The sequence below is a fragment of the Telmatherina bonti genome (genome assembly GCF_933228915.1).
Source record: "Telmatherina bonti genome assembly, chromosome: 23".
Taxonomy (NCBI): Eukaryota; Metazoa; Chordata; class Actinopteri; order Atheriniformes; family Telmatherinidae; genus Telmatherina; species Telmatherina bonti.
In genome coordinates this window covers 4,562,130-4,587,582 of record NC_136632.1, presented here as the reverse complement: position 1 = coordinate 4,587,582, position 25,453 = coordinate 4,562,130, and the positions used below count along the sequence as shown (strand labels likewise).

At 43.3% G+C, this 25,453-nt stretch overlaps 1 protein-coding gene across 2 annotated transcripts in view; it reads left to right on the top strand.

The window, feature by feature from the left end:
• Positions 1-4,885: 4,885 nt before the first annotated feature.
• lin7a (lin-7 homolog A (C. elegans)) overlaps positions 4,886-25,453 on the top strand; it is a 70,880-nt gene continuing 50,312 nt past the window's right edge. For both annotated transcript variants that reach the window (XM_079263311.1, XM_079263312.1), the window contains exon 1: positions 4,886-5,081. In XM_079263311.1, the coding sequence (XP_079119437.1) occupies positions 5,045-5,081 (37 nt within the window). In that variant the 5' untranslated portion in view covers positions 4,886-5,044. The remainder of the gene's footprint in view (positions 5,082-25,453) is intronic.

Sequence of the window (25,453 nt, the reverse complement as noted above, 5' to 3'; positions counted from 1 at the left end):
ACAGACCAGCTAGAACACCTTTCATACCAGTTTGAATGTTACCTTACTGGTGACAGACCAGCTAGAACATAGCCTTTCATACCAGTTAGCATGTTGACGTACTGGTGACAGACCAGCTAGAACACCTTTAATACCAGTTAACATGTTGCCTTACTGGTGACAGACCAGCTAGAACACCTTTAATACCAGTTAACATGTTTCCTTACTGGTGCCAGACCAGTTAGAACATAGCCTTTCATACCAGTTAGCATGTTGCCTTACTGGTGCCAGACCAGTTAGAACATAGCTTTTCATACCAGTTAGCATGTTGCCTTACGGGTGACAGACCAGCTAGAACACCTTTCATACCAGTTAGCATGTTGCCTTACTGGTGACAGACCAGCTAGAACATAGCCTTTCATACCAGTTAGCATGTTGCCTTACGGGTGACAGATCAGCTAGAACATAGCCTTTCATACCAGTTTGCATGTTGACTTACTGGTGACAGACCAGTTAGAACATAGCCTTTCAAACCAGTTTGCATGTTGCCTTACTGGTGGCAGACCAGTTAGAACATAGCCTTTCATACCAGTTAGCATGTTGCCTTACTGGTGACAGACCAGTTAAAACATAACCTTTCATACCAGTTAGCATGTTGGCTTACTGGTGACAGACCAGTTAGAACATAGCCTTTCACACCAGTTAGCATGTTGCTTCACTGGTGACAGACCAGTTAAAACATAGCTTTTCATACCAGTTAGCATGTTGCCATACTGGTGGCAGACCAGTTAAAACATAGCCTTTCATACCAGTTAGCATGTTGCCTTTCTGGTGACAGACCAGTTAGAACACCTTTCATACCAGTTAGCATGTTGCCTTACTGGTGACAGACCAGCTAGAACATAGCCTTTCATACCAGTTAGCATGTTGCCTTACTGGTGACAGACCAGCTAGAACATAGCCTTTCATACCAGTTAGCATGTTGCCTTACTGGTGACAGACCAGCTAGAACATGGCCTTTCAAACCAGTTAGCATGTTGCCTTACTGGTAACAGACCAGTTAAAACATAGCCTTTCATACCAGTTAGCATGTTGCCTTACGGCTGACAGACCAGCTAGAACACCTTTCATACCAGTTAGCATGTTGCCTTACTGGTGACAGATCAGTTAGAACATAGCCCTTCATACCAGTTTTCATGTTGCCTTACTGGTGACAGACCAGTTAGAACATAGCCTTTCATACCAGTTAGCATGTTGCCTTACTGGTGACAGACCACCTAGAACACCTTTCATACCAGTTTGCATGTTGCCTTACTGGTGACAGACCAGCTAGAACATAGCCTTTCATACCAGTTAGCATGTTGACTTACTGGTGACAGACCAGCTAGAACACCTTTAATACCAGTTAGCATGTTGCCTTACTGGTGCCAGACCAGTTAGAACATAGCCTTTCATACCAGTTAGCATGTTGCCTTACTGGTGACAGACCACCTAGAACACCTTTAATACCAGTTAGCATGTTGCCTTACTGGTGACAGACCAGCTAGAACACCTTTAATACCAGTTAGCATGTTGCCTTACTGGTGACAGACCAGTTAAAACATAGCCTTTCATACCAGTTTGCATGTTGCCTTACTGGTGACAGACCAGCTAGAACATAGCCTTTCACACCAGTTAGCATGTTGCTTTACTGGTGACAGACCAGTTAAAACATAGCTTTTCATACCAGTTAGCATGTTGCCTTATGGGTGACAGACCAGCTAGAACCCCTTTCAAACCAGCTAGCATATTGCCTTACTGGTGACAGACCAGCTAGAACATAGCCTTTCATACCAGTTAGCATGTTGCCTTACTGGTGACAGACCAGCTAGAACATAGCCTTTCATACCAGTTAGCATGTTGCCTTACTGGTGACAGACCAGTTAGAACAGAAACAGGTGAGTCTGTGGTCAGGAGGACAGAGGGTGAAGGTGAGAAAAACCTCAATGTCTTGCATTTATTTTCTATGTTGCCATGGTAACACGGCCTATAGTTCTTATGCTGCCTTCTTGGGGAACCCTGAACATCCAATGGCGACACTTTGGGGGATTTTATTGGTTAAATTTCAACCCATTTAAACCTGATCAGGATCCGAAAGGGGCTAGAGTTGAGGATGTGGGCTGTGTCCATAAAAAACCTGCCGCATCTTCTCTGCCAAGCCTGTTGGAGCTTCTGCACCGCAGCTGATGCTACTCAGATGCCTGGTTTGCTGCATCAACCGGTTGGTCAACAGGACAACATGACTGAGAAGAACTGGATCGTTTGGTCATGAGGAGGCAGAACCACCGCAGCCTTTATTATCTGATGACCAGGATCTGCTCCAGTAGGACTGGGCTTCCTTCTGCACGGCGCCAGATTACTGTGTAGCCAGTTGTGGTCTATTTTTCTCATCATTCGTTCATCTGTTTGTTTGGCTATACCAGTAACTAGTCTGTCCTGTCGCTCAGAAACACTCATTTAGTAATGAATCTGTTGTATTTTCCATGCTTCTCTTGCATCTTGTTCTGTAACGCTGGACCTTTCCCGAATCAATTCAGCTGCAGTTTGAGGGTTTAAAGTGCCGCCGTATAATCCTGCCTCTGAAAAAGAGAAAAACACAGTATTATAAAGCACATGGATGGGAGCCTGTAATCTCTCTGTGCCCTCTTTCTGCATGCTCTCTAAGCCCTCTCCATCGCTGCAGCCCACCCTTACATCTGCAAACAGCAGGGTGGCAGGAGTTCAGCAGTACAAGGGCTGTGTGGTTCCAAAACGGCTGTTTTAGTGAAAGTTTCCATGAAAAACTGGACAGAATCTGATCAGAGTAAATCCAGAAAAAAAACCAAACGGCTCTAAATCATTATCTTTACATTTCTGTTCTCACTCCTTGGTAAAGAAAAGCCAGAGGAAAGATAACCGCCTCCCAAGCCAGTGCAAGCTGAACCGACGATTATTTTGTCACAAGTTAAATTAAATTCAGATGCTTTTATGTTTCAGTAGTTTCTGGATTTTGCTGAACATTTGTTCTCATGTTGCTTCTTGCCACAGGTGTGTGTTCATGTGCAAAGCTTGATTTAGTCCCAGTTCATGACCTGCGACACATCAAGCTGCCTTCGCGTCCCACTGAACGTGGATTTCCTGCTTGTTTTCTTTTGATTTGTCTGTTTTAGCATGAATTCTGTCAGCTGTAATGACAAGCGATGAAGAGAGATACTGCAGCAACAGGCACCATTAGGCAGCAGATCTACAGAAACCGAGCAGAGTTAGAGGTTTGGCTCCATTCTGTGGTGGTACATAAACACAAAGATTAATCCTTAAGCCCTTCAACTTCGGTTCACTGCCATCATTCAGTCCTTATCAGGCTGCACATGCTGCATGTAGCCAAGAGAGGAGATAAGAGGCCGCATGGCTCAGCAGTTCACAATGTACCCTAATGGCCAGCGTGGCTACAATCAGCTGATCTCTGAAGTGCAATGGCTGACTGGATTATGTATGCCTATAAGAGCTCCCACATGCAAGCCAAAAGAAGCCAAACGTCTTCACATGAGATTTGGATGCAAACGTAGCCGTGCTAGCTGATTGAAATATGAGAGTTAAGCGTGACTGATGATGACTGTCATTTCCCCGCCCATAAATAAGAACATATCAGAACACCTTTACCAGAAAACATGTCCTGCTGTGATCCCTTCCAGTCTGCAGAGGCTCTGTAACGACAGAACAGAAGCTAAAACAGCAGAACCATGCACAACACTGGCGTTTTCCTCTACCAGCGCGATGGTTTCAGTCATAAAAAATAAACCTCATGAACCATGTGCATCATATTAATAGGAGAAACTGATTTTTGCTGCTTTGATCTCCAACAAAGACAAAGAAAATCACACAGAAGGAATGATCTGTCAAATGCTGCGTTCCTGCTGCGTTTCCTGCATAATTCAATACCAGGACATAAGTTGACAAACGTACTTTTCTGTATCTTTAAAAGGTGCAGCTTGTAATTAAAGGTTGATTATGAGCAACATGCAGGTTCCTGAGGTCTGGAGCACAATTCTGCATGTTCTCAATGCAACTGACCCTCTTGGTTTGCTTATTTACTACATGCTGTTGTACGGCATTGTGCTTGTTGGACCTTTGCAGCTTTGCATCATCACGTGTACAATCATCTCCAAGACACAACAGCGTCTGCATGTCTCACATAAAGGCACAGATTCAGTCTCATTCATGCCATTACAGGTCCGGTCCAGTAAAGGTCAAAGTGCTTCATGTGAACTAAACTGATTTGGACACCCAGACTTAGAGGAAATAAGACCCCTGTTTGTGTTTGTGCTGCAGATCTTGTGTCTTTGTTTTGAAATCTAATGCTAATTATCATAAAGTCACCATTTTAACAGTTAAGATGGACATAGATTTGCTCACTTCTGCTCACACTTTTAGGATGTTTTAGATTCATTTATAGGGGCGGGAAATCAAAAAGTCCAATATCAGGATTCTGTGCTTCTCAATTTAAAATTTTTTTTTTTTTAATGTTAAAAATAGATAAAAAGAATCATTAAAATTTTCTTTCATTTTTATTGTTTTTATTGATCTTTTTGCTTGTCTTATTGGACATTATAGCAGCAGAACAATGGTCTGGCTACTTGTTTTTTCTTCATTAAAATCAGGAGAAATGACAAGTATAGAAAACCTTTTATACATTATTTTTTGTTTTTTAATCTACATAAATCAGCAATATCGAAGATTTGTAAGAATCACAATTTAAATCGAACCAACAACCTAAAAATCGGAATGGAATCAAATCGAGACAAACAGAGTGATTAATTTACATGTTTTTTCACAACAGATGCATTTCATGTCATTTTTAAGTAAAGACACTTCAGTTCTCTTGCATTGCTCGGCTCAGACAGCAGGTGATGAGGATGGAGGTAGAATAACGCTCCTGTAACTCCTCCCCCCTCTCTCTCGCGCGCGCGCGCCTCCCTCGTCCTCTCCCTCGCGCTCCCAGTGATGCTGCAGCTCCAGTAGCCTCTCCAGTCTCCAGTAAACAGCAGCCATGGCGACAGTGGTCCAACCGCTCACGCTGGATCGAGGTAAGGCGCTCCCAGCTTTCTCCTGCTTCTGCATGAACATGTTTCCTCCCTTCTGCTGAAAACTTCAGATGAAATGTCAGGAAGCTGGTTTGGATCGACGTGTTTGCGTCTGCCTCGGGCTGTCTGACATGCAGGTCGCTGTTTAAAGGGAAAAGAGCTCGCGCTGTGACGTGGAGCCGTCGCCTGTGTGGGTCTCGGGATGGAGCGCGTCTCCCCGTCCCTCCTCCCGTCTCTGGGGGCGCAGACATGGAGCAACCCGCCGCTCCTGGCGCGTGCTGCTCATCTGGGTTATGTAACCTGTGTAGTCCTGGTCTCCATCTGCAAACAGATCTGAGCTGCTGAACAAGCCGAACCTCCACTTTGGAAGACGGGAGGCAACTTTGTGTTGGAGCTGCTGGGCAGGTGCAAGACAGCCCCCCCCCCCCCCCCCCCCCACTGACAACATGACCGTACTTGTTGGAAGCATGGCTTAGGTTCTGCAAGCAAACTGTAACCAAGGGCTAATGATGTCTGCCGGAAGGCTGCTTCCAATGCATGTCTGGTTTTTACTGAAGAGCTGCAGGGGTCATTGTCTCTTGGTTCTGACACATCCATTCACAGTTTTAGTTGAAATTCAGAGATAAAACGCTTTAAGCACAGCTCACTACAACGTAATTCCCAGTCAGATGAAATGCAGACCCACTGGTGACACCCACTGCTCAGGCTTTGCACAGGAAGCTAAACACCGGGACACCTCAGCTGATACCTGTGTTCCAAGTAAAGCCTGAGCATCCGATCCTGATCTAATGCTACGAGTTGGGACTAAGAACGCCTCTTTTCTCCTGGGAGTCCACATCGTGCAGAAACAGATGTTGTTGGTGACTCACAGAATAAGCCATAGCCTACTAAACCATTGTCCATATGCTGAACGGTACTTTGCTCTCCAGTTGACTTCATGGCTCGTGAGCAGTCAGGCTTTACTGATGTGCAATCTGCCGGGTGCAGAAATGAGCAGAACTGCATGCAGAGTTAATGAAATTAGCCAAAGATTGCAGCAGGCAAACAGGAGCTGAGCTTCTCCCACCTACCACACATTCCTTCCACTTCCACTCAGCTGGAGACTGAAGCAAAGTCTTCCAGCTTCCAAGGTCGCCAGTCGGATCTTCGTCATTTGCAGGGCAGTGATTCACTTTTGACCTCAGCAGGAGGAGGGGCTGATCCACATTCGCAGAGCTGCAGCCCTCCGATGGCAGAAGGGACGGTTTAGCATCGTGAGAAGGAGGATAGATCACAGGCTTTCTTTTTTTTTTTTTTTTTTATGACACTTCTAATTGTTAATAAAAAGACACTCTTGTGTTGGTTTGGGTTTGACACACCCAAGCAGGAAGGATTTCCATCTTCAGCGCTCCCTCTTGGCTTGCTGGGTCACAGATGTGAAAACATCTTGGTTTTCCTGTTACTGTTGCAGGAAATGACTGTGATAAGCATGGAAAACAATACCGCTCTGTATGCATTGGAGAAGTCTGACATTCTCTGTAGAGGTGGCATTCAGCTGTGAATGGACCTGCCCTGGGGGGGAAGGAGAAAAGGAGTTGTGTGGAACCTTTCTGTACAAAGGAATGAAATGAACTGTAAATGAGGCAACTACAGCATGAGTCTGCATTAAAACCACGCAGGACAGATTCTTAGTAAAAAGGCTAACGCATGGTTACAGTACACAAACCAACACTCCTGGGGTTTTAACCCTGTTAAAAATACCACTAACTTGCTTAAACCTTGTTATTTGTGTTAGTTTCCCATTTATAAATATCTGGATCAAACTACCAGAAATGTCATATTTCCTTATTTCTTCCTACAACTGGTCCCTCGTGTGTCCAAACGGTTGATTTGGTAATGGGCGGCATGTTGCTTTGTCTTCGGGCGAGGAAGCTACCCCACCAATGTCCTCAGTGTTCTTCAGTGTGTGATGTGTGAGAGCGGTGCGCTCAGTGTGATGGCTTTAATGTGAAGCACTTCGGTGGTGAACAAGATAAGTGGAGTGCTATCTAAACACAGTCCATTTGCTGACATCAGGAGGTTTCATGCTTCGGCTTTCTGCTGTGTTTATGCAGTTTCATGGCAGGATATCAGCTCTTCTGCTGTTTTATTTGATTCTGTAATAAAAGTGATCGCTGCTTGTAGCATCCAGCTAACATGAGGAAGCATCGTGACACGTTCATGTCAAGCAGTTTTATGCACTTTATAACTTATAATGCATATGAAACCTCTTGTGAAGAAATGCATGTGACTTCCATCTAGAAGTAGAAAAAATCCTAAATATATTTTCGAAAAATTATGAATATATTAATGAAAAGAAATAATAAAAAAAAATCAATATTAAATTAAATAAACATGAAAAATCTTACAAATATACTTTTAATGATTCATTAAAAATTTAACTAGATTAAAATCGATACATAAATAAATAAAAAAAAAACATTAAATATATTTTTGAATTTTAATAAATAATTAAAAAATAAGTTAAAATAAAAATATGGTATAGAGTAAATGTTTGAAAATTTCAAATATATTTTAAATATTTATCAGATCAAAATTTATTTGTATAGCACCTTTCATACATGAAGCAGCACAAAGTGCTTTACATAAAACAACAAGGAAAACAGGAAGACACATAATCATTCACACACACACACACACACACACACACACACACACACACACACACACACACACACACACACACACACACACACACACACACCAATCTCATGTTGCATGGAAAACTCAAAAACCATCTTCTGTATCTTTAACTAAAAAAAAAAGAAGAAACATCTGGCTTGGCAAACAAAACTATTTCCTGATGATATCGTTATAGATATTATATTTATTAAAAAATATTTAGATAAAAAGAGATAAATTATGTAGAAACTTTAACATCAGCAGTTTTCCAGGTGTTCAGTAAAGGTGTTACCACGTTAAACTCTGAGGAAGCCATCAGCTGACCATGATGGTGATGATGATGATGATAATGAAGGACACCTTTATCAGTGGTCAGAGTCAGGAGAATCCATGTTTAGACGCCACATCCACCTCGGAAACACCATGAGGTCCAGAAAGACGTGAAGACCAACATGGTTTATGATAGGAAGAGGAAATACTTCACTATGTTATTATTATCTTACATTCCCGGCACAGACTTTTTATTTACATTTTATACACTTTAAATGTTTCTAGTTACTGGTTCCTGGTGTGTGTGTGTGTGTGTGTGTGTCTTGTGTGTTTACCACAGCTCCCACCAAACATTCCAGCTCTGAAGATTTTTGTGTTTGTCTAAAACTCTTCAGTCGTTTTACTCCTTCACCTCAGCAAGAGAAACTTCCATCCTGGGTTTGGTGAAGTCCGTCTGATTCTGAGCTGTTTGGTTTGGATGCCGACGCCTGGTCAAGTCTTCCAGCTGACTTTCATGCTGCTGCGCTGCTTCAGATAGCGCTTCTCTCATGTCTACAAACATCTCCTGTACTGTAGCCCCCCCCGAGGCCTGTCCAGGGGTCTCCCGTCAAGAAAAGGTCAAAGAAACTGTTTGTTTTATCTTGTTTGTTTATTTGTTTGTTTTAATGTTGCCTGCTGGTTTGTGTGAATGTTTTGCTCACAATTTCAGTTTTGAACAAAATTTCTGATCTTTTTCAGTTTTGCTTTTAATCATTGCCTCCTCTGGCTTGTAGAGATCCCAGTAGAGATGGTGTCTAAATCCCATTAACAGTTGTGCTCATGGACACCAGTCAGCCTTGGGTACGAGCTGGCATTGCAAAAAGCAATCACACAAAGCTTTTGTGAAGCAGACTTGTGATTTTATGACATGTTTGCAGGGAAAATGGGATCAACTGTGTTGCTGCACTGCTTTGCTCTGCAAACATTCAGAAGAGGGAAGAAAACTGGGATGAAAAACTAAACAGGTGTTTAGTTTTTAGCTGCTTCTCAAAATGTGGACCCTAATGTTCATTAAACAAGACTGACAGTGTTTTTCATTGCAAACATTCATGTTTAAGAATGATTTTGTTCTTCAAAGGGGAGGAATGACTCAGAATCAGTGTTAGCATGGTGCTATCCTCTGTCAGGTTGGAGGGAGAAGCAGGTGAGGATCGGAAAAGCACATTTCCCTTCTGTTTTATTGAAGGAATATCAGCAGACAACAGTTGTGAGACTGGGATTGTTTTCTCTGAGGTCACTACATGTCCTGGAAACCCAGAACATGAATATGAACAAATTGTTCTTTGTGGAACAAGTCTTCCATTTACGTTAGTCTCTTTTATAATGCATTTTGACAGAACATATGGTCAGGGCTTCACAGGTTGTCTCGAGCCAGCTCTGAACTGGGACGAGCACCAAGCCAGAACCAGTACCTGCTGAAAAAGGTGATGGGACTGCCTCCATCTTGCCTCCATCCAATGTGACAGGAGTTTGAAGCAGCTCTAAGTAACCACTTCATGATGACATCTCTCATTTTAATGTCGGCATCCAATAAACAACTCTCCTAACGTTTTCATACGTCATCTGTACAAGTTGGGAAAGCTCAGATGTCGACTGAAATCTCTACAGAGAGTTTTCTTTACCAGAAATGTTCAGATTCCAGAGAGTTGTTGCATGTTTGACTGTTCCAGTCGAAGAGGAGAAAAGTAATGTAAACAGGGAATAAGTTTAGAAATAAAGCAGGCAGCCGAGTGTTATTTAGGCTGCTGATCTGACAGTTGGCCCCAGAAACACGTCAGGCCCTCAGACTGTAGAGAAATGATGGACGAAGTCTTCGTGACATTTCTGAAGAGCTGAATTGAAGCTCATTGGATGATTCCCATCGTCTCTGTCTTGGCAGCGTCATGTGTACCGTCTCTGCCAGTAAATACAAAAATGGGTAAAGAGGTAGAGTTTAAAGGGGGTGTGAACGTGGAGGTGGATGTTTGACATCTGTCGATCTCCGACCTGCCAATAGCTAAGAGCTAACCGAGCTAAACCAGAGCTAATGTAAGCTAACCGCTTAATATATGTAGGCAGGCTAAAGCTAAGTTCTGCTAAAAACCTGTTTTGAAGTCCCTATTGGATGGAGTTTTGGCTGCAGTTTTTGGCACTTCTGCACAGGCTTCCCTTTTAACTGCTGCAGGTTGCTGCTTGGTCAGGCCACCAGGAAAATGGCCGGTAAGCCAGATGTCCAGTTTGTCCCTGTGTCTGGGGTTAAATAGGATAATTTTGCTTTCTGTACAGTTCGCCTTCTGCCTTTTTGTCCCAGACGTTCCATGAATGGATCACAAAAAAAAAGTATTTTCCTCAGTTGACATCAAAGGAGTAGAAACAGATTTTTAGTCTGTTTGTATCAGAAAAAGCCAAGGCTACTTATGCAGAGCGGTAGGTCTGTGGCATCCCCACTGAGGCCTGCTGGCAGCTCCATCCGCAGCCTGGAAGGTAAAGTGAGCTGGTTTAGCTGACAGAATTGTGATTAAAGATGATTTAGAGACTTGTTGGGCAGGACCAAAAAAATCCACGTTCAAATAAACCCTTCTGACATCTCTGTGTGTGAGTGAGGTATGCATAATTAAAAGGACAATATCACGGTGCTGGTGGATGACTTCGCTGTATGTCGCCTCTTAGATGAGGAGTAGGTGATGGACTTCCTCATGCTCTGCTGCTAATTTGGAGATCAATGGGTTGTATTTATCGATATGAACAAATGATCTGTGAGGTTGTATGTGTTGGTGACCTTTCAGCATTCCAACCTAAAGGATCTTCCTATAGAGCAAATTATTAACAGGATAAAGAGTGTAATGTATTTGCAGATATATTAAGACTTCCAAACTGTGTAAAACTGGAATAATCCCCATAAACCCCAGAATGTAGCTGTGGATTTGTTGCTGTTGGCTATAAAGGTAGAAGTGGTGAAAGCGCTGATGTTGCTTGGGGAATGGCATGAATGCGTCAGATCTTCAACATGAGAAAAGAGGAGTTGTGTTTCTTGAGGAAATTGATTTAGTTTTCTTCTTAAAGTATTGCTAAAGTCCCTTTGGACCTAACTGTTTTTTTTTGCTTTCATATTTTAGAGAAGGGAGTAAGTGCAGCCTTTTGCAGGCCCACACCTTTTCCTGACCACGAGATCATGACCAGTTGGACGATTCCAAGTTACACAGTACTCCTATCACATGTTTTATGTCATCCTGGTGATTTAAGGGATTAGAAAGGTGCTGACAAGCGCACGTCAATTGTAGCTATTTCAGCCCACTTGTGTTAATGCAGAAATAAAGGTTCTCAGGGTAAATGGTATGGAGGGGCTGCCTGGTCATTACTGGGGATGGAGAGGGCAATAAGAGTGAGATGTTTTCTGTCTGTGTGTCACTGCAGGCTCCTGCAGGAGTCATTAGCCCTCCAGGAGAGATGTATTTGTAGTGCTATGAAGAGATAGCTGCACAAGGGCAAATTACCTAATTCTCTTGGCCTGAGGATGAGGCTTAGTTGGTAAAACCCTTGTGGCCCATTTTACTGATTCACAATGTGATAATTTCATTTTCTGTAGTTGGTTTTAGCAGCGTGGCTGTGTCATCAAGGACAGTCAGGTCAAAGTGGTGGAGGAGGTGGCAAGGCGCTTTGGCAGGACAATTTATTGTGCCCTGCATGACATCCAGGGAGCATCTTTCAGGAAATAGAGGTGAGAGCTCCTTTAGGCCTCCTCTGAGGTGAAAAACAAACATTTCAATCAATAATCAGAAGTCAGATTAAACAGGAATCTCAAACTTTCATCTTGGTTTAATGAACTCAGACTCTAATGTGGATGTGTTTGTTTCCATCATGGTACTTCTGTGAAAAAGACACTTCTAGGCTCTGCAAATGGATTACACCAAGATCAGCTCTCTGCTCTAAATTGAGTAATTATAGCAGAAATCTGGAGCGCTGCCCAGCGGCAACATATCTCTACAATAATGCTGCGAGGGCTCGTCAAGCGGCAAAGCCTTCATTACATGTCACTGTGGTGTTTTTCAGCTCCATGCCTTCTCTCTAATCAGCAAATGATGAGGATGACCTTTTTTAGTCACAGTCTGATGTTAGAAGAGCCGAGAGAAAAGCGTTTCAAGATTATGGCTCTGTATGGACATCAGTCTCAATTGTTTTATAGCATATATGTTGTTTAGATCACTCTGATACTTGCTTAGTTGTTACAACAAAATACACTTAACAGACAATTTCTCAGGTCCACCGTACTAGTACCGGATTGGACCCCTTTTTTCATCAGAACTGCCTTAATTCTTAGTATCAATGATTTAACAAGGTGTTGGAAACATTCCTCAAAGGTTTTGTTCCATTTGACATGAAGTATCACAGAATTACTGCACATAGACATGAGAATCTCCCGTTCCACCTCATCATGATGAGAATCTCCCGTTCCACCTCATCACCATGAGAATCTCCCGTTCCACCTCATCACCATGAGAATCTCCCGTTCCACCTCATCATGATGAGAATCTCCCGTTCCACCTCATCACCATGAGAATCTCCCGTTCCACCTCATCACCATGAGAATCTCCCGTTCCACCTCATCATGATGAGAATCTCCCGTTCCACCTCATCACCATGAGAATCTCCCGTTCCACCTCATCACCATGAGAATCTCCCGTTCCACCTCATCACCATGAGAATCTCCCGTTCCACCACATCACGATGAGAATCTCCCATTCCACCTCATCACCATGAGAATCTCCCGTTCCACCTCATCATGATGAGAATCTCCCGTTCCACCTCATCACCATGAGAATCTCCCGTTCCACCTCATCATGATGAGAATCTTCCGTTCCACCTCATCACCATGAGAATCTCCCGTTCCACCTCATCACCATGAGAATCTCCCGTTCCACCACATCATGATGAGAATCTCCCGTTCCACCTCATCACCATGAGAATCTCCCGTTCCACCACATCACCATGAGAATCTCCCGTTCCACCTCATCACCATGAGAATCTCCCGTTCCACCACATCATGATGAGAATCTCCCGTTCCACCTCATCACCATGAGAATCTCCCGTTCCACCTCATCACCATGAGAATCTCCCGTTCCACCTCATCATGATGAGAATCTGCCGTTCCACCTCATCACCATGAGAATCTGCCGTTCCACCACATCACCATGAGAATCTCCCGTTCCACCACATCACCATGAGAATCTCCCGTTCCATCTCATCATGTTGAGAATCTCCCGTTCCACCTCATCACCATGAGAATCTCCCGTTCCACCACATCACCATGAGAATCTCCCGTTCCACCTCATCATGATGAGAATCTCCCGTTCCACCACATCATGATGAGAATCTCCCGTTCCACCTCATCACCATGAGAATCTCCCGTTCCACCACATCATGATGAGAATCTCCCATTCCACCTCATCCCAAAGCTGCTCTGTTGGATGTAGATCTGGTGACTGTGGAGGCCGTTGGAAGACAGTGAATTCATCGTCATGGTGGAGACGATTTGAGCTTTGTGACATGGTGCATCATCCTGCTTGAAGTTTCCATAAGAAGATGTCACACCTCCTCAAACCCTTTCAGACTTCCAAGTCAACAAACTAAGATTTTTACACAAAGTGTTGCTGGAATGGATTCCTAAATCTGCTTCCTTATTCTGAAGCTCACGTCAGAAGCATGTCTACATGACAAAATGCATCGAGTTGCTGCCATGTGACTGGCTGATTAGATATTAGTGTTAACAAGCAGTTAAAGAGGTTGACGTGGCTTGTCAGTGTGTGTTGTAAACAATCTTGTGTGCTGATGAATTGTTCCCTACTGATCCTTTACTATACATCGCTCACATAGACATACACCAACGCAGCAGATTATGGAAATTATTAGTATTCTTCACTTAATCCTTCACTCAAATTCATGTCACAAGGCCATATTTTCAACGTAGAAAATCAAGTACTATGTATGTTTTGCTTTGAAGGGACTCAAGTTATTATGATCGTTGTTGCTAGGCGACTGACTGCAAAATAAAAATGGATGCATCCCAGTTCCCTTTAAAAATGATGAATGCCTTTAACATCTTGTTGCCTGAATAAGCAGACAAACAAAAAGAAGAAAGTTTCAGTGTGCATCATCACCCATGGTTCCAGACCCATCAGAAACATTTAAATCAAAGTTTCCACTGCCTCATAGTCTTTTGAAAACGCCGGGCCTGACACATGACATGATGCGACCCATTCATTTGAAATCTTTTGATCAGATTTGAAAAGGAATATTGCATGAATCATGCTAGCAAACGAAGCAGCCGTTATCCTTATATTTTTAATCTGTTTGAAGAACTAGAACCCCTTGAACTGGTACTTCTAAAGCAGGAGAAAGAGGAATAACTGGGATTTTAACCCTACAGTTAATGTTGGTTTGTGGAAATTCTCCAATAAGTAATTAATTTTGTGATTTCACCATCACATGATGGAACGAGTCTTAGAAAGTACGAGTGAAGTCTTGACAGTTACATAATTAAAAGAAGGAAATTTTGCATTTAACTTAGCTCATTTAATCAGTAAGTATGGCTAATGAGAATGGCTTCATATAGCAGAGGGAAATTAACTGCTGACAGGATATCTGCTCTTGTCATTACTCTCAGACCGACAGCGGTGCGTTACGCTGTAGCTGCATCTCAGTATACTGTGCACTAAGCTGCTGTGACTGGTGATTCAGTGCCTTGGTGGGCAGCTTGCAACTATGCTATAGCAGATAACAAAGAAGGGCAGTTTTAGTTGTACCGCACATTTCATGTATAAGATTATTCGAAGTGCTTCACATGAAACTTTAAAAGCACTACAGATGGTGCAGAGAAACATTAACATGTACTAAAGGCAGCCACAAATAAAAAATCATAATAAAATCAGAAATGAAAATAAAATGGAAAAGTTTTGGTGCAGATTTTATGCATGTGTGCATGAGAGAAGAAATGGTTTTAACTGATTTAAAAGTTTCACATGCAGCTTGTTCCACTTTGTAACTGCTAAATGCTAAATGCTGCTTCTCCATGTTTAGTCTGGATTCTGGTCTGGTCTCTGGTTTGGATTCTGGTTTGGATTCTGGTTAGGATTCTGGTTTGGACTCTGGTCTGGTCTCTGATCTGGATTCGGGTCTGGTCTCTGGTTTGGATTCTGGTTTGGATTCTGGTTAGGATTCTGGTTTGGACTCTGGTCTGGTCTCTGATCTGGATTCTGGTCTGGTCTCTGGTTTGGATTCTGGTCTGGACTCTGGTTTGGATTCTGGTCTGGTCTCTGATCTGGATTCTGGTCTGGTCTCTGATCTGGATTCTGGTCTGGTGTCTGGTTTGGATTCTGGTCTGGTCTCTGATCTGGATTCTGGTCTGGACTCTGGTTTGGATTCTGGTCTGGACTCTGGTTTGGATTCTGGTCTGGATTCTGGTTTGGATTCTGGTCTGGTCTCTGATCTGGATTCTGGTCTGGATTCTGGTTTGGATTCTGGTCTGGTCTCTGATCTGGATTCTGGTCTGGTCTCTGGTTTGGATTCTGGTCTGGACTCTGGTTTGGATTCTGGTTTGGATTCTGGTTTGGATTCTGGTCTGGTCTCTGATCTGGATTCTGGTTTGGATTCTGGTCTGGTCTCTGATCTGGATTCTGGTCTGGATTCTGGTTAGGATTCTGGTCTGGTCTCTGATCTGGATTCTGGTCTGTTCTCTGGTTTGGATTCTGGTCTGGTCTCTGGTTTGGATTCTGGTCTGGTCTCTGGTTTGGATTCTGGTCTGGTCTCTGATCTGGATTCTGGTCTGGTGTCTGGTTTGGATTCTGGTCTGGTCTCTGATCTGGATTCTGGTCTGGATTCTGGTTTGGATTCTGGTCTGGTCTCTGATCTGGATTCTGGTCTGGTCTCTGATCTGGATTCTGGTCTGGTCTCTGATCTGGATTCTGGTTTGGATTCTGGTTTGGATTCTGGTCTGGATTGTGGTTAGGATTCTGGTCTAGTGTCTCTGATCTGGATTCTGGTCTGGTCTCTGGTTTGGATTCTGGTTTGGATTCTGGTCTGGATTCTGGTTAGGATTCTGGTTTGGATTCTGGTCTGGACTCTGGTTTGGATTCTGGTTTGGATTCTGGTCTGGTCTCTGATCTGGATTCTGGTCTGGTCTCTGATCTGGATTCTGGTCTGGTCTCTGATCTGGATTCTGGTTTGGATTCTGGTTTGGATTCTGGTCTGGACTCTGGTTTGGATTCTGGTTTGGATTCTGGTTTGGATTCTGGTCTGGACTCTGGTTTGGATTCTGGTTTGGATTCTGGTTTGGATTCTGGTCTGGTCTCTGATCTGGATTCTGGTCTGGTTTCTGGTTTGGATTCTGGTCTGGACTCTGGTTTGGACTCTGGTTTGGATTCTGGTCTGGATTCTGGTTTGGATTCTGGTCTGGTCTCTGATCTGGATTCTGGTCTGGATTCTGGTTTGGATTCTGGTCTGGTCTCTGATCTGGATTCTGGTCTGGTCTCTGGTTTGGATTCTGGTCTGGACTCTGGTTTGGATTCTGGTTTGGATTCTGGTCTGGTCTCTGATCTGGATTCTGGTCTGGTTTCTGGTTTGGATTCTGGTCTGGACTCTGGTTTGGATTCTGGTTTGGATTCTGGTCTGGATTCTGGTTTGGATTCTGGTCTGGACTCTGGTTTGGATTCTGGTCTGGATTCTGGTTTGGATTCTGGTCTGGTCTCTGATCTGGATTCTGGTCTGGTCTCTGATCTGGATTCTGGTCTGGTCTCTGATCTGGATTCTGGTTTGGATTCTGGTTTGGATTCTGGTCTGGATTGTGGTTAGGATTCTGGTCTAGTGTCTCTGATCTGGATTCTGGTCTGGTCTCTGGTTTGGATTCTGGTCTGGATTCTGGTTAGGATTCTGGTTTGGATTCTGGTCTGGACTCTGGTTTGGATTCTGGTTTGGATTCTGGTTTGGATTCTGGTCTGGTCTCTGATCTGGATTCTGGTCTGGTTTCTGGTTTGGATTCTGGTCTGGACTCTGGTTTGGACTCTGGTTTGGATTCTGGTCTGGATTCTGGTTTGGATTCTGGTCTGGTCTCTGATCTGGATTCTGGTCTGGATTCTGGTTTGGATTCTGGTCTGGTCTCTGATCTGGATTCTGGTCTGGTCTCTGGTTTGGATTCTGGTCTGGACTCTGGTTTGGATTCTGGTTTGGATTCTGGTCTGGTCTCTGATCTGGATTCTGGTCTGGTTTCTGGTTTGGATTCTGGTCTGGACTCTGGTTTGGATTCTGGTTTGGATTCTGGTCTGGATTCTGGTTTGGATTCTGGTCTGGTCTCTGATCTGGATTCTGGTCTGTTCTCTGGTTTGGATTCTGGTCTGGTCTCTGATCTGGATTCTGGTTTGGATTCTGGTCTGGTCTCTGATCTGGATTCTGGTCTGTTCTCTGGTTTGGATTCTGGTCTGGTCTCTGGTTTGGATTCTGGTTTGGATTCTGGTTAGGATTCTGGTTTGGACTCTGGTCTGGTCTCTGATCTGGATTCGGGTCTGGTCTCTGGTTTGGATTCTGGTTTGGATTCTGGTTAGGATTCTGGTTTGGACTCTGGTCTGGTCTCCGATCTGGATTCTGGTCTGGTCTCTGGTTTGGATTCTGGTCTGGACTCTGGTTTGGATTCTGGTCTGGATTCTGGTTTGGATTCTGGTCTGGTCTTGGATCTGGATTCTTGTCTGGTCTCTGGTTTGGATTCTGGTCTGGTCTCTGGTTTGGATTCTGGTCTGGACTCTGGTTTGGATTCTGGTTTGGATTCTGGTCTGGATTGTGGTTAGGATTCTGGTCTGGTCTCTGATCTGGATTCTGGTCTGGTCTCTGGTTTGGATTCTGGTCTGGATTCTGGTTAGGATTCTGGTCTGGTCTCTGATCTGGATTCTGGTCTGGTGTCTGGTTTGGATTCTGGTCTGGTCTCTGATCTGGATTCTGGTCTGGTCTCTGGTTTGGATTCTGGTCTGGATTCTGGTTAGGATTCTGGTCTGGTCTCTGATCTGGATTCTGGTCTGGTGTCTGGTTTGGATTCTGGTCTGGTCTCTGATCTGGATTCTGGTCTGGTCTCTGGTTTGGATTCTGGTCTGGATTCTGGTTTGGATTCTGGTCTGGTTTCTGGTTTGGATTCTGGTCTGGACTCTGGTTTGGATTCTGGTTTGGATTCTGGTCTGGATTGTGGTTAGGATTCTGGTCTAGTGTCTCTGATCTGGATTCTGGTCTGGTCTCTGGTTTGGATTCTGGTTTGGATTCTGGTCTGGATTCTGGTTAGGATTCTGGTTTGGATTCTGGTCTGGACTCTGGTTTGGATTCTGGTTTGGATTCTGGTCTGGTCTCTGATCTGGATTCTGGTCTGGTCTCTGATCTGGAGTCTGGTCTGGTCTCTGATCTGGATTCTGGTTTGGATTCTGGTTTGGATTCTGGTCTGGACTCTGGTTTGGATTCTGGTTTGGATTCTGGTTTGGATTCTGGTCTGGACTCTGGTTTGGATTCTGGTCTGGATTCTGGTTTGGATTCTGGTCTGGTCTCTGATCTGGATTCTGGTCTGGTTTCTGGTTTGGATTCTGGTCTGGACTCTGGTTTGGACTCTGGTTTGGATTCTGGTCTGGATTCTGGTTTGGATTCTGGTCTGGTCTCTGATCTGGATTCTGGTCTGGATTCTGGTTTGGATTCTGGTCTGGTCTCTGATCTGGATTCTGGTCTGGTCTCTGGTTTGGATTCTGGTCTGGACTCTGGTTTGGATTCTGGTTTGGATTCTGGTCTGGTCTCTGATCTGGATTCTGGTCTGGTTTCTGGTTTGGATTCTGGTCTGGACTCTGGTTTGGATTCTGGTTTGGATTCTGGTCTGGATTCTGGTTTGGATTCTGGTCTGGACTCTGGTTTGGATTCTGGTCTGGATTCTGGTTTGGATTCTGGTCTGGTCTCTGATCTGGATTCTGGTCTGGTCTCTGATCTGGATTCTGGTCTGGTCTCTGATCTGGATTCTGGTTTGGATTCTGGTTTGGATTCTGGTCTGGATTGTGGTTAGGATTCTGGTCTAGTGTCTCTGATCTGGATTCTGGTCTGGTCTCTGGTTTGGATTCTGGTCTGGATTCTGGTTAGGATTCTGGTTTGGATTCTGGGCTGGACTCTGGTTTGGATTCTGGTTTGGATTCTGGTCTGGTCTCTGATCTGGATTCTGGTCTGGTTTCTGGTTTGGATTCTGGTCTGGACTCTGGTTTGGACTCTGGTTTGGATTCTGGTCTGGATTCTGGTTTGGATTCTGGTCTGGTCTCTGATCTGGATTCTGGTCTGGATTCTGGTTTGGATTCTGGTCTGGTCTCTGATCTGGATTCTGGTCTGGTCTCTGGTTTGGATTCTGGTCTGGACTCTGGTTTGGATTCTGGTTTGGATTCTGGTCTGGTCTCTGATCTGGATTCTGGTCTGGTTTCTGGTTTGGATTCTGGTCTGGACTCTGGTTTGGATTCTGGTTTGGATTCTGGTCTGGATTCTGGTTTGGATTCTGGTCTGGTCTCTGATCTGGATTCTGGTCTGTTCTCTGGTTTGGATTCTGGTCTGGTCTCTGATCTGGATTCTGGTCTGGATTCTGGTTTGGATTCTGGTCTGGTCTCTGATCTGGATTCTGGTCTGTTCTCTGGTTTGGATTCTGGTCTGGTCTCTGGTTTGGATTCTGGTCTGGTCTCTGGTTTGGATTCTGGTCTGGTCTCTGATCTGGATTCTGGTCTGGTGTCTGGTTTGGATTCTGGTCTGGTCTCTGATCTGGATTCTGGTCTGGATTCTGGTTTGGATTTTGGTCTGGTCTCTGATCTGGATTCTGGTCTGGTGTCTGGTTTGGATTCTGGTTTGGATTCTGGTCTGGTCTCTGATCTGGATTCTGGTCTGGATTCTGGTTTGGATTCTGGTCTGGTCTCTGATCTGGATTCTGGTCTGGACTCTGGTTTGGATTCTGGTCTGGACTCTGGTCTGGACTCTGGTCTGGACTAGCTGACCTGAGTCTTTGGATCTAAGAGCTCTGCAGGTTTATCATCTTTAAACATACCACAGATGCATTCTGGTCCTAAACCATTCTGGGATCCTGTAAACCATCAGAAGGGTTTTAAACTCATCCTGTGACTGAATGGAAACCAGTATAAGCTGGAAACCAGTGTAAATATGTTAAACTGGTGTGATGTGTTCAGATCTCTTATTCCTGGTTAAAGCTCCAGCAGCATCTGGATGATCTGCAGATGTTTAATTCTCCTTTCAGGAAGTCCTGTAAAAAGACCATTCCAGTAACGCAGTCTACTGGTGATGACTGGTGGAAGAGGTTTTACTGGTCTTTCTGGGAGACTAAACCAAGAGGAGGAGATAACTGTGTTATTGTTCAAGACTCAGCAGGTTTCTGTGGAACAGACGTTATTCTGCCAAACTGCAGATGCATACGTTTAGCCTCAGAGAGAAGCTTAACATGCAGCTGTCAGCGTTGTGTTTGAGTGCAGTGGGAAACCAGCACATCTGAACCCACTCAGCTTCTCTGTAAAACCCACCAGCCAGAGGGAGGAGATTCTGATGTTCAGTCTGAACTTCAGCAAGTCCTCCTCACCATGTCCAGTGACTAGATGTGTTGAGTTGCTGCCGTGTGATTGGCTGATTGCATATTTACATTAAACAATTGAACAAATGTGGCAAATATATAAGAATATTGGTATTTCTTTGATATGTTTCAGATGATGTGATGATGAATAGTCTAGAGTGAATATGTGTGGGTTGCTTATGTATTCATGTCTTGTGTGCTCTGTATGTGATACTAAAGCTTCTTCCATCCTCCACGAGAAGCAAGAACTGAGTTCTGTCTCTTGATGCTGCAAGAACAAGAAAAAACGTCTTGTTCATCAGGTCCATCCATCCTCCAGGAGAAGCAGGTCTGCAGCGGGGAGGGGTCACTGCGGGGGGGCGATGTCTGCTTTATGTGCCATGAACCCGGTTGTTACCTCCACCAGGTTGTGTTTTTCCCGCCGTCTTTCTGCTCAAGATAACTCAAAAGGTTACGGACGGATTTTTATAAAAATTTCCAGAGTTGTTGGAAATGTAAAAAAATAAGGAACTGATTAAATTCTGGTGGTGATCCGGATCACCGTTAGGATCCAGGAATGTTTTAAAAGGATTCTTTAACATTGTGCTTGGCGGAGGTTTCCGCTCTCCGAGTGCTTTTCTGGTTTCATATTTAACGAGCAGCTTCATCGGCAGAAGGGTGGGTCGTGCACGTGGCAGGGCGGGGCGTGCACGCAGCTGGGTCCGAGTGTTTTAATGCTACATGTTAAAATGTTGGTACTTTCTCACCTGCAGCAGTAAAAACACGGAAGCAGCAACTCCGCTTCATGCTTTCTCCGTGTTAACCACGCCCACCTCACATGTCCGACCAATCACATGATACTTCTCGCAGCCCCGCAAGAAAAAAGTTCTGCAGCCCGGTGTGTCGAGAACTGTCTTCAAACACGTCCGCGAGAACAAAATGACGTCATTTTCTTCTCAGAGCCTCGAGAATAAGAAAAAAGTTCTGGCCTCTCGTGGAGGATGGAAGAGGCTGAAGTTACCATGCATAGTAGGGACATCTCTATTGATGGGTCCAGTTTACGTAGTTGTGTGAGTTATATTAAATGTAGAATTGGAAGTTTTCCACTTCTTTCTTTTTCAAACATGTTATTGTTTTCTTTTTATTTTTCCCACCTCACTTTGTGTGACCTTTTAATTACGAATGTTTCATTGACTCCATTCTCACATTTTACTGCACTGTTTGGTTCAGATCACTTACTCTGACCCGTAGAAATACTCTAAATAAAATAATCAAACTGAGCAGTAAAATTATCGGCCAGCAACAACCTTTACGACAGCAGAGTTCTGAGAAAAGGTGCAGAGATCTCTACAGACTCCCTACACCCACTGAACTCTTATTACATCAGGGTGCAGGTACAGGTCACTTCCACTGAGGACAGAGAGCATCCTCTAGTTACGTCCAAACTTCTATTCGCTTGTCAAACAGCTGATTTGGTAACAGGGACTCTTTTAATTTAAGTACTTTTAATTTTATTTAATTTATTTATTGTTTTTAGCGTGATGAACAGTATAAATGGACGTGTAATGTTCACATGTTTTAATGTTTTTATTGGGTCTGTTGCACCGTCTCCTCTGCAAACAAAGTTCCTAACAGATAAATAAAGTCAATTTGAATTAATTTTGTTTGCTTTGTTGTTTGTATGTATGCTTGAGTTATAATTTAATCTACTGTTCCAGAACAGAGGAAGGAATAAAATGTTCCTAATGAACTGACCGGCAGGTGTAGCTTAATACTGACTGCATGGAGAAATGAACCACTGAGGGTCTGAATGATAAATCGGTTTTAAATCAAAACAGCAATTTAAAGTGTTGTAATAAGGATTGTGATTCATTTTCATGTTACAAGGAGCCTAATCCAGGTTTCAAACCTGTTTTACAAATCCCATAGCTTCAGCCGTATCCCAGTTGTCCCAGTCATTCAGCCTAGGAGTACCAGACCTCTTTTACTCCATACACTGGAGACATATTCTCCTTTAATGCTTCATCCAGGATTTCAAAATATTCTCGATTTTCCTGCAGCTCAGCCTCACCTCAGACATTCCCCACACTCGTTGTGTGTTGTCCTCCCACTCACAGCCGGTAATGGGGAGGAAGAGGAGGCAGCCACAATGGAGAGGACACTGGATGTTAATGCGACGTGGAGAAAGTCTGACCTTCTCTCCCTTCTAATAGTCTGGGAGAGACTTCACACTGTGGTGGATGTGAAGCGCAGTGAGAGGGTTCAACACTTTCATTAGAGCAGGCGAAGACAGAGCTACATGTTTAAATTAAACATCATATGAGATCATGACTCAGCTGGAAAGTGACTCTATCATGCATATTTCCAATTTATTAGCCTAATATACAAGTCCAGAAGGGCAAGAAATAATCAAGCATTTTTCTGAAACCCCTATATTTATGTTATATTGATCTTCTCAGATCTGCCTCTGCCAGAAACAAGCACAAATGCAAAGCTCTGAGGCTGCAAGGAGGATTTGTTGGCATGCACAAACCAAAGTAGTACTCTGAAATTAACGCTACTTTGTAGTTACTTTGTAGCACACCTCCATCTACATCTATGGTAGCTTCTCACTGAGATGTTTTTAGCCTGATCAAAACAAAACCACGGACATTTTTTGGGTTTACTTACAGCTTGTGTCACTCAGTCCGGGATTGTAGGAACAGAGCGTCCACTCAGCAACAGCCTGCTAGCAAATCCCCAGTCATCCTGGTTCTTGTTTATCCAGCAGTGTTCAGTGAAGTGCCGGCTACAAATAAAAACTTTGGTGCAACGCTGTGGCTGCTCCCAAAAACAAACTCCATCCATCGCTGTTTAGTCGTTGTTTCATTCGGAAATGTGAACAAATGTAGTTTTCCCTGACAGCCGAAAAAGCACTTTGAGGAGATCACAGAGTTTCTCTAAATGTTTGTAGACCTGAGCCTGATTGATTTGGAATTTTTGGGGCCGATACTCATATTTGGGACTTTTAAAAGCCAATATCCAATATATCAGCCAATATTCGTTATATTCAGCAGGATTTTGACAATAATAAAACAGTACTAAGTTTTTTTTCTAATACAACATCTTTTCACTAACAATCTGAATGAACTAAGAAATTTTAAGTTTTTTAACTTGGAAACACATAAAATAACACCGACAATGTAACAAAATAAAAAAAACAAAAACATGTTAGCTTTTTATCAAACACAATTTTTTTGAGAAAAATAAAGTCAACTGTACAAATGAGCTAAACTAAAGCAAAACCTGCTGCTGTTCGACTATCATTCACATCCTTTGGCTTTTTGCCTGCAAAGTTCTCTGAAAGAAAAATACGGATCTCATCATGCTGGTATTGCATGATATGATTATTCAATATTTAGATCAGTCAGTTTATAATTAGAATATGAAGCAGTTCATATACTGCTGACATGTGATAATCCGCTATTTCATATATAACATATATTTCTGTCTGAACAGAAATATATTTTATATACAGAAGCTAAAGTTTAAAAGATAAAATCGCAACATTGGTCAGAATAATTACAATTCCATTTTTTTCCCCTACATCGTTCAGACCAAACACAAGTTGTGCTTCGATTAACCCCCCAAAAAAACCTGCAACAGTTCAATATACATAAAGCAAACAAAAGAAATGTGGTAATGGAAGCAAGAAAATAAAAACCCCAAACCCTCAAACCTCTTGCTAAAAAGTTTTACAATCTCATGAGTGAACTTCAATATAGAAGTAAATCATGAAATTGTAATGAAACACTTTTTTACACATCACTGGATGGGTCATGTGACCAGTTCATTTCAAGGAAATGGTTCAACAAATAAAGAGAAAGATAGAACTTCCATCCTTGATTGCAAACAACATGAAAATGTAGATTTTAACTTGGAGTTGGAAGGAGAAATGTTGGGAGAAGTGCTCCAAAAAGCTGTGGAAAATCCTCCACAGCAAGTGGAAAACCCTGAAATAACAGAATGTGGCTTCCTGGCATGAGCCGTAATTCTCCTAAAATCTCATCCAGAGAACGGGATTTTACGAGAATTAAGTCTCACGCACTAAACATTCATTCATTTAGTGAAGAAAACGTAAACGCAGCTCCTGAGTTGTGTCTCAGTGGAGATTACGAACCGCTAAAACAGAAACATGAAGACTTCTCTCAACAATCACGTCCAGTTATCAACTTCAGTTTGGATGCAGGTATTGCAGCTCCTCAGAACACTGGAGTCATTTCATATCTGTCTCCTACATGTAGTGGAATGAAAGGTTCATTTTCGCCTCGGGCATGTTGTCCATATGAAATTGTACAGTTTTCCTTCAAATTTCAGCGAAATGAAACATTTTTTCCACCGGAAAAGTCAAGCGAAAACAGTTAAAAACATGTCGAATTCATTTACAGTCTTTCACATCATCACTGAGGATCTGGATGGTTACTCCAGGTTTGGATCATGTTCCTCGTCTGCGTGTGAAGTTATTCATAGACATGCATGTAACAGTTGGATCATGTGGGTGTTGAACACGTACTCTGTAACTTTGCTTCATTTGTTCTGTCAGCCTCTACTCTCACTCGAACATGAGACGAGTGTGTTCCTGCTCTGGTTATGTCAGTGTTAAAGGAGAGAAGGTCATTCAGGGTTTTTTTTTTTATCCCTTCTCCCTGCCGGGCTGTTAAGTAACGTAGTATGTCGTTTCACTGCACATCTGAATCATTTTCCACTGCTGTGACGTAACCGTGATCCCTGCAGGCAACTCCAAAGGAAGAAAGAAGCCCAGTCGGTGCATCCTCTCCTGGGTCTTTGCACCCCT